This window comes from Phoca vitulina, unplaced genomic scaffold, assembly GCF_004348235.1.
Source record: "Phoca vitulina isolate PV1807 unplaced genomic scaffold, GSC_HSeal_1.0 scaffold1, whole genome shotgun sequence".
In the NCBI taxonomy this organism is placed as follows: domain Eukaryota; kingdom Metazoa; phylum Chordata; class Mammalia; order Carnivora; family Phocidae; genus Phoca; species Phoca vitulina.
This window is the reverse complement of record NW_022589704.1, coordinates 62,301,711-62,311,009: the sequence shown is the minus strand read 5'-3', so window position 1 is coordinate 62,311,009 and position 9,299 is coordinate 62,301,711. Positions and strand designations below refer to the sequence as shown.

The window sequence follows — 9,299 nt, the reverse complement described above, 5'->3', positions numbered from 1 at the left end:
GAACAGCCCAGGTTCGACTACTGGCTAAAGAAAAATCACCTCAGCCCACAGCCAACCACCTGCCCAGCAGAATCCAGAAGAGCTGTGCTACCAAACCCAGCCAAGGTCAGCAGTGTGTGTAGATGACCTGCTTTCACATGAGGGATGCCAGGGAGACCAGAAGTACCACCCAGCTAAACCACAGACTTGTGAACTAAAGAAGGTCTGTGCCATTTGAAGCCACTGGGTTTTCTGTTTGAGCATCATTTTGACAATGGATAACTGATACAACCCTCTTTCTGATCTCCAATATATATATATTTGTTTGTTTGTTTGTTTGTTTTTCAGATTCAAACACCTCTGAAAAGCTCAACAAATAGCCAAACTCTAATTCTCAGTCCAGATTCAGCCTGGATACCCTGCTGCCCTTACAACAGTCTGTGATAAGGATACTGCAGCCAGAAGCGGGTATTTTAGTTCAGCAGATGTCAGGAAGCCTAAGGGAAAGCTAGTCAGCCTGCTGGGAGAGACACACATGAGGAGTATGGGTGCAGCTACACCCTACCAATCTTTAATAGGGCCACAAAGATCCCAGTAAGTGTGGTGTGATAGCATTTCTTGTGCAAACCAGCAAGGGAGGCCAATCTCCCCATTTTGAAGTGAGTTGGAGCTGAAATGAGACCAAGAGGCTCCAGAATCAGAAGGAAGATGCTGAGCTGCCCCAGACCCTTGAACCAAGGCTCCAGCCCAGTTGATCTACAATCTCTGATGGCAGGGAAGCCCTCCAATGGGAATCCGAATGACATATTAACTTCAGTTTATAACCTGTCTCTACACTTCTTTCAGAATGCCAAGTTGCCTTATCTAATTTTAGCCCCTAGGTGCTACTGCTCAATGTTGGAACCTCCAGTGATAAAGTTCCTCGGTAGATACTGAGAGGAGAGCACTGTTAAGTGTGTATGGTGATCCCTGACTACGGACTGCTCTTCTCCATCTGATTGCTAGGCAGCTTCTCTTCCCTCAGTATCCCCTTCCTCTTCATTCCTTATTTCTAGGGACTTTTCCCTGCATACCTAGGGCAGATGAATACCAGGGCAGCACCCTGGGCGGCTCTGAAGTGTGCCAGCGGGCTCTCCTGACGGAGCTCCTCTCAGACTGGGGCCTTGCCAGTCATACCAAAGCTGCCCGCAGCCCCACAAATGGCCACCGCAAGGCAACAGGCCATTAGCTGAAAACCTAAGGATTGACAACTGGGTGCAGAGAAAGCAATAAATGATAAGTTGCTGATAGTTGATTTCTAGTTCTGTTTACCCTTTTGAGTAATAATAAACAAAAAAGTGAGGGTGAACATAGGAAAATCCTTCTTAACTTCATAGTTTAGCCTCTTGGGCTGAGAGTGAGAGTTGAGTTGAGTTTGGCCCTGTGATGTGGTTAACGTGTGCCCTGCTCCCCGATAGACTTTTCTAGACATTTTCCCAGCATAGTTATAGTTCTGTGGGTGTGGTCCCAATTGTTTGGTACTTGGCCCTGGGGTGATTTGGGACAGGGGAATAGTGATTCGGTGTGTGTGTTAGATAAAGAGGTGGTTGGGGTTCTGAGCTCAGGACTGGTCAGTTTGCATATCAAAGTCACGCTCACAGGCAAGTTGTTTGCTATCTCCAAGAATTAGCTAACCCTAGGAGGGGCAGTCCTCCCCAGGTCTGAAAGGCCCCAACATGCCAAAACGGCATAAAATAAAGAACATTTTAAAATGTGATAAATACCGCAGGCCAGGAGACTATGCATCCTCCGTATTGACCTTGAACACCCAAATTACTGGGACACTTGACGGCTTCTGGGCCTTCTCGCAAGGTCGGGCATTTTAGGACTCAGTATTCTGCCTTCTAACTATTCACAGAAGTCATTCTTAACAGCTCAGTCCAGCTCTCTCGACCCAGAGCAGCTCTTTGCTTTTTCAGGAAACAAACGGGCTGAAAGTGCCGGGCTGGGACTTCCTCCATGGGATGTTTGACCAGGACTGACGTACTCGAGGCCCTTTGAAGACAGGAAGTCCAGAGCACGCCCAGCCTTGATGGTAGCTTCTTGAATGCTGAATGCTGGAGCGTAGGTAAGAGGACAGAAGGAAAACAACTCCAAATGAGGGACCCACTGACAGATTGCTCGGTGAGTAGCTCGGTGTGGTGAGTTTATATACTAATGGGTTTTAACTTAAGAAATTTGAGACGTTCGGAAGACAAATATGTTTAGATATTGGCCGTGATACAAAAGTCTTGTGGCTTTTCTTTGGTTCGATTTAAAACGACCCTTTCTAGCAAATGACAGAGCAGGTTAATTGTCATCTTTTATTCTCATATTGTTGGAAAAACTTCAAGGGGGTATAGATAGCATCATATTTGCTTGCAGATGGTGGCTGTTTGGAAAACATTCTTAAGAGCTACACCAACGGTGCCAACGTGGTGTGTAGAGTGGCTGCACAAACACTCAGAATCCGCAGCCAATTTGAGCCTCTGAGAATGAAGTTAGGGCGGAAGATTTTGGCATATTTCCCCATATCATGTAAAGTCCAGAATTGTAAGGCCTGTAAGTGGAAGGACGGGCCCCCCACCCTGCCCAGCCTCCCGTGGCTCTCACACAGGCCTACCAACATGTTTGTTTAGTCCTGGGAGTGTTCTCAAAAAAAGAAGATGGGTCAAAAGTCCAAAGATGGTGTGAGGTTGTTGACAGCAATAGTAGAGATGAAATTTAGGAAATAAGGAGCAATTAAAATAAGGCGTGTAGGGGCGTATATACTCTGGACGTAAAATAATCAAGAATCATCAGGGTGTTAGCTCAATAAAGGGTGGCAAAAAACTAAGATCGGTGACATCAGAAGCAAGGTGTTGCATTCATCCCTCAAGTATTTTATCAAAAAAAACCCAACAATTACAAACTGTGGAGAAGCAGATAAATGAGGGCTGCAATAAAGCCCATAAAGAAGAAGAGCAACAGAGAATTACTGGTTTCATTTGTGTTTATACAATGGACAAAGCACAGGTTTAGAGAAGATGGAGCTGTAAACGCGATCCCACAAAACGAGTTCATGAATCAGATGGGCTTAATGAGATGAAGTCGTAATGGCTAATAATATTAATAATGACCATGTAATAGCAGGTTCTGTCTACTTTTACTTTTTTAAATACAAAAGTAAATATGTGTCTAATGTAAAAACGAATTCCAACAATATAGTTGTATATAGATTCTAAGATGGAAAATTCTCCCCTTTAATTTCCTCCATCCCAATCTTCTCTCTATTAGTAAGCACAGATAATTTTTTGTTCATGTATTTGCTGTTTATTTTTCTCTCTCTGCATTTGCCCCCTAACCAAATGTTAACCCCTCTCCTTTCTTCCCACTGATACTCTGATGACGTTTTTGCATAGGAGTATTTGAGTGAGACAGGGATGGGGTAAGTGGAGGCAAAAACTTGACATTAACAGTCACCAAAGAAGAAAGTCACGACCACGTGAAGAGGAGATAGAAGAGAGAGAAACTGGGACCAAGTTAATTTAACGCAACAATAACACGAACACTAATCGCCTAATGTCCTTTTCAAAGGCTGCCTTCAAATCAGGATCTGGGAGACATGTTTCCTTCTAAGCAGCCCCCAAGAGAACCTGTCACCACATGTGTGGGTCAGCCTCATGCTCCCTCCTTAACGTGCTGAGGGGTTATTTTCCCTCAGCTGAGCTACATCCCCAGGGGCTCCCAACCTTGTCCACAACCGGAAGGTTATCTCTCTGGGCCAGGTGCCATCAAAAGTAGTCTGGGAGTCAAGAGGAGGCGGATATCCCTTCAGCCAGGTTTCCCAAATCCTCTAAAGTCATGGAATCTTTATTTATTTGCAATTGTTTCATTTTCAAGGGTTCACGTTGATTTCCTGGCACAGTTCTAGTTTGTGCTTGGGGAATAATGTGTGAAGATGAAGCTGCAGTTGGGCGGCAGAATAAAACAAAGGAATGGACTGCCGATGAATGCTTCCTGAAACACGGGCATGGCTTTGTGAGGAAACCAAACAGAACCCAAAGTTTAACCACCTGCAAAATGTCTCATTCTGTCCTTAGGGTTGCATGGAACACAATTAATTCATAAAGCCTTAGCTTACCTACAGTGTTTAAGCTGGTCTGCCCCAGTGGATCCATGTATGAAAATCAATGGTTACATGAAATTCAATGGGAAAAATGTGCCTCTTGGTTTCTACTAATTTCTAACTGAAATTTAGAATTTACTTCAGAGGTGCCTGGGTGACTCAGTCTGTTAAGCGTCTGCCTTCGGCTCAGGTCATGATCCCGGGGTCCTGGGATCGAGCCCCGTGCTGGGTGTCAGGCTGCCTACTCAGTAGCCCCCCTCATGCCCCTGCCTCATGCTCATGCGTACTTTCTCTCTCTCTCTCTCTCAAATTAAAAAAAAAACCTTCAGAATTTATTTCAATTCTGAATATAAGCAACAAACTTCAGTACTACCACAGTGTCTGTGATTTGTAACCAAAAAAAAATCACAGACATTTTTATATAATATTATAGTGGTTGCAATTATCTAAAAAATATTGTTTACATTCCGTGTGATTTAGAAATTTGAGTTATTCTTAAGACTTGTTATTTAGTATGTTAATTTAAAAGCACACATATAATTTTTAAATGTTTTAATAAATATATATCAATATAATGTTTCTTTTGCAATCCTATGTTATTTTATCTAATGCATTTAAAAATTCTGAGTAAAATATAGATTTCACAACACAGCCAAAGGAACCATAATACAAAAAAATATTTTAAAATCTCTTTTTAAGTTCATGCTCCAGTGACCAAGATAGGCTAATAGCTGGGCTATTCAACATCAAACAGCCTGGTCAGTGTCTATGCTCAAATTATTAGTCACCAGGGTAGCACAAATATTGCCTAAATGTTGTGTAGGCTTTTAACTAATCTTAAGAGTGTCAGAAGTTATTTGAGGAAGATTTTTAAAGTTCTGTTTTTGAAAAGGAACAGAATTGGCTCTGAGCCTTAATGTCTTGATGCCTCTGAGTTTAGCTTCTATACCTACAAAAAAAAAGAAAAAGAAAAAAAAAATGCCAAGCGAAATAATTTTCAAATCCAGGTGCAAGGAAATAGAAAGGAATCAAATTATCTCCAAATGAAATAATCTAGTCATTTTTCTTCAAAAGCAGCACCTTCCTATGAAATAATGCCACAGAAATCATGGGCAAATAACAAGCTGTAACCAAATTTATGTTTTTACTCACTCGTACGGTATCCAGGTAGAGACCTGTCAAAGCAGGCATTTTGGGCTCCACACAGTCTGTCCCTTCCCTTAACATCATCAGCTAGGGAAGCAGTACCAGGCAGGCTGTGGGACGGCTCCTTTAACCTGGCTCACGTGCCAATCTGGGCTTCCCATCTCAGTGGCTCAGCCTGGGCCATGGGATGCTCAGTTGCATTAAGATAGAAGATAACGTTACAATGGTCCATGGCTTCTGAGGGATTTGGGTTCTTTGCAGAGATAAGGAGGCAGATTGGGTCCGACCACATAGATGTCCTGTGGCCCACAGCATCCCTGAGATAGTGTGATATGCCATCCACATCTCATGGGCCTGTTTCCTCTTGTAAAGTAAGAAGAGGAGAGGATGGAATAGACTATGTTCTTTAATGTTCTATATCTCATAACTTATGATGGTTTGCTGTGGGGATTCCAGATCTTACCTAGATAATCCCTTAGTTAAAGGAGCAATGGTTTGAAATATTATCCCCCATGAATCAAGATTCACATGAAATCAGTAGCACAGTGCCTGTCATATGAAAGGCATCAGACAAAAGCTTATTTGATTAAATATAAGTGGAATATCATGGTTTATTTAATACTATGAGGATATCACTGTCCAAAAACTTTCCATACTGCCATTTAGAATAGAAATGGACTTTTTGGGAATAACTGAATTTAACCTTAATCATTCAAATTGTGGAAAATCAGAAAAAACAGTTAGTCCAGGGTTAATACAGTGCATTTTATATTATTTAGAAGTTATCTAATTATTCCATGTGCCCATTACTTTGATTGCTCCATTTTGGTGATAACAACATTTATACAAAAGAATTTGTTTACAAATTCTGGGCAGAAATATTTTTTTAAAGACTGAATGGGAAATGCCTGTGTGTACCAGTTTTCTTGGTGAAGAGTTTTTTTAGGGGCTCAGAAATGTCCCAAATATTCCACCACTTGCCTGAACTCCCTTTATCAGGGAAAAAATACATAACCTTTTTCCAATTAATTAATAACCCCAGGGAGAGACAGCATATTAAAAAAAATTCCTATGGATATGGAAGATCAATAGTATGGTCTTTTCTTCGTGGAATGAATATTTGGTAGGGGTGGGGTATTTGAAAATTCAATGGGTGGGGAAAGAACACCAAAGATTTACCTTCCATATGATTTTGACTAAAGAAAACACTTCTTGTGCTGGTTGATGACATTAGGAAGCCATTTGTACTGATCATAATACTTAAAGGTAACTATTACTCCATGTAAACTTAGTGCAATTATACTGATCAGCTATTTATAAATATATTTATTTCTGATGGCTTCTCTAATTGATTGGCTCCCCTAATATTTCTAATCACGGTTCTGCCCTTAACTAATGAAGTTATTCTCAGCTCTTTGGTGCTTACCGATAAAATAAAGGGATTAGACTTTAGTGGTTTTCAAGCTGTGCTCCATGGAATCCCTTCAGTGGCCTCTCTGGTGGAAGAGAGTGGGTTGGGAAGGAGAGGTGAGATAGCAAAGGGAGAGCCAAGACCAAGGTCAAGAGATTTTACCTTAAAGTACACATGTTCCAAGATTTTCTGATCTCATACACACAGGACAAGATGGTCCTGGGTTCTGCTTTGATATTTATGCAAGTCTGCTTTTCACAGATTTTGTCTTTAAGTCTGAGTAGATGGCACATGATGAAAGGTACAGAATCACTGTTTCTAAAGAAGGGCTTATGCTGCACTAATGGAAGTATTCTTAGCAGCTCTTTTATTTATCTATGTCACCTTTATCTCAGGAGAGATCAGGGTTTGTTGGGGAGTGTCTGGTATATTGCATATGGGGTCAAAGATAAAGATTCTCTCCATTGCTCTAATAAGAACATCCTGCTGTCATCTGATTATGAACTTAACAACAACATAATGTACTGAGAAGCTTCTGGACTAGCGTGTGCCTGGGCATCCTGGAATTTGGTGAATGGGTTATAGGTGTACCTGAGACACGAATCTTGGCAATCTTCAAATTGGTAGGATGTGGCTGGGTTGGCGGGGGGGGGGGGGGGCTTGGAAGAGCTCCCAGGCCAGTTTCTTCTGCCTTGAACAAGTTTGTCCATTTACCACACACTGTCCCAGTACAAATATCATTTTTTTATTATTTAATTTATTATTTTTTTGAGGATTTATTTATTTGAGAGAGAGAGAGAGAGCACAGGGGGGAGGGGCAGAGGGAGAGGAAGAGAGAGTCTTAAGCAGACTCCATGCTGAGCCCAATGCAGGGCTCGATCCCAGGACCCCGAGATCATGACCTGAGCCAAAACCAAGAGTCAGATGCTTAACAGACTGAGCCACCCAGGTGCCCCCAAATATCATTTCTTAGGTGTGCCATGATATGAAAGCATTAGGAAGTACCAGTCTGTTAAATAACAGGAAATCATCTTCTAAAATCTAAAACCGGCAGGCCCAGGATCAACTGAAGCATAAGCTGTGATTTGCTTTAAACAGTTGAGTTTGAATGACTGGGGAAAGACAGAGACTCCCCACTTTCTCACAGGATCTCCAACTCCCCCCAGAACAACTGAGTTTTGAATCAATGGCTTAGAAACTTTCAGGGCTGTCTGGCCTCCTAGAACTAGTCCCCTGGAGATAGTATTTTAAAAACATGTCTTGGAGAGGTTTGATGGCCTGATAAATAGAAAAATTCTCTACTGGTTCTTCTCATTTCCACCTTGGTTAGGGGCAAGATTTCTCCTCCAAGCCCCCATCCTCACGCGTGGGGTCTGAGGAACCCTGTTCTCTCCCAGGACTGTTGGACGCAGACTCCTCAGGTGATGGGGCTAGTGTGGGCCCATCCCCTAGGACAGCTCAGCTCACAGTCCCTTCCCTACACTCCTGGTTCTGCTGATGGTTCTTCTCACTCCCGGTCTGAAGCCTCCAAAATCCTCTAATCCATGTCTCTGCTTTGTCTTCTCCCAGCCCCGGCCCCATAGTGTTTCAGAGCAGGAGAACTCACCCCGCAAGCATGCACTGGAATCTTTCTCTCTTGCACATGGCCCCCTGGTGTTTTTGTTGGGTCTTTGTTTCTGCTTTGCTGTGGGCTGGAGAGCGAAGCAGATAGGACATTACATAAAAAAACTCACAGTTTAATACTGTGAGGTATTTCTAAATAAATCAAATAGGAAAGCTATAAGACTTATAAAGAAAATCATAAAATTTTATTGAACATAAAATAAGATGAACACATGAAAAGACTTACTATGTCCTTGGATGGGAAGTCTAAATACCATAAAAAAGTCAATTTCCCCAAATTGATATATATGTAATACAATTCCAATTAGGATCCCAACAGGGATTAAAAAAAATGTAATTAGATAAATCTTCATATGGAAGAATAAATGTCCAAGTATAGCCAAAGAAATTATGAAAAGGAAAAAACAGTTGGTTAAAGAGAAAGCAGAAGCAAAGTGTTAAATATCTCTATAACTTAGGAAGTGAGTTCATAATGGGTATCATTATTATTATCTGTATCATTATTATTTTATGAAACCTAAAAATGTTTCATAATTTAAAATAAAAAGTTAAGAGACTGTATATGAGTTAGAACTATGTTCAGCTGCACATTTTATTTTTTTTAAGATTTTATTTATTTATTCATGAGCGACAGAGAGAGAGAGAGAGAGGCAGAGGGAGAAGCAGGCTCCAATGTGAGACTCCATCCCAGGACCCTGGGATCATGACCTGAGCTGAAGGCAGACGCTTAACGACTGAGCCACTCAGGTGCCCTCAGCTGCACATTTTAAAATGAGTGGCTTTTAAAAACCCCTATTATTGTATTTCTCTCACACAGAAAGTAAGTCCAAAAGTAGAGAGCTGAGGGCATGTGTGGTGGCCCCCAGGGCCTTCGGGGACCCAGGCTCTTTTTCTCTTTCTGCTCTACCATTTTAGCACATGGTGTCATCCTCAAGATCACCTTATGGCATCAGCCATCGTTTCTTTTTTTCTTTCTTTCTTTCTTTCTTTCTTTCTTTCTTTCTTTCTTTCTTT

General features: G+C 41.7%; 1 protein-coding gene across 1 annotated transcript in view; it reads left to right on the top strand.

The window, feature by feature from the left end:
- Positions 1-401: 401 nt before the first annotated feature.
- NOSTRIN (nitric oxide synthase trafficking) overlaps positions 402-9,299 on the top strand; it is a 60,974-nt gene continuing 52,076 nt past the window's right edge. Inside the window, exons 1-2 of the mRNA XM_032408674.1 lie at positions 402-447; positions 1,938-2,142. Coding sequence (XP_032264565.1) covers positions 2,116-2,142 — 27 coding nt within the window. The 5' untranslated portion in view covers positions 402-447; positions 1,938-2,115. The remainder of the gene's footprint in view (positions 448-1,937; positions 2,143-9,299) is intronic.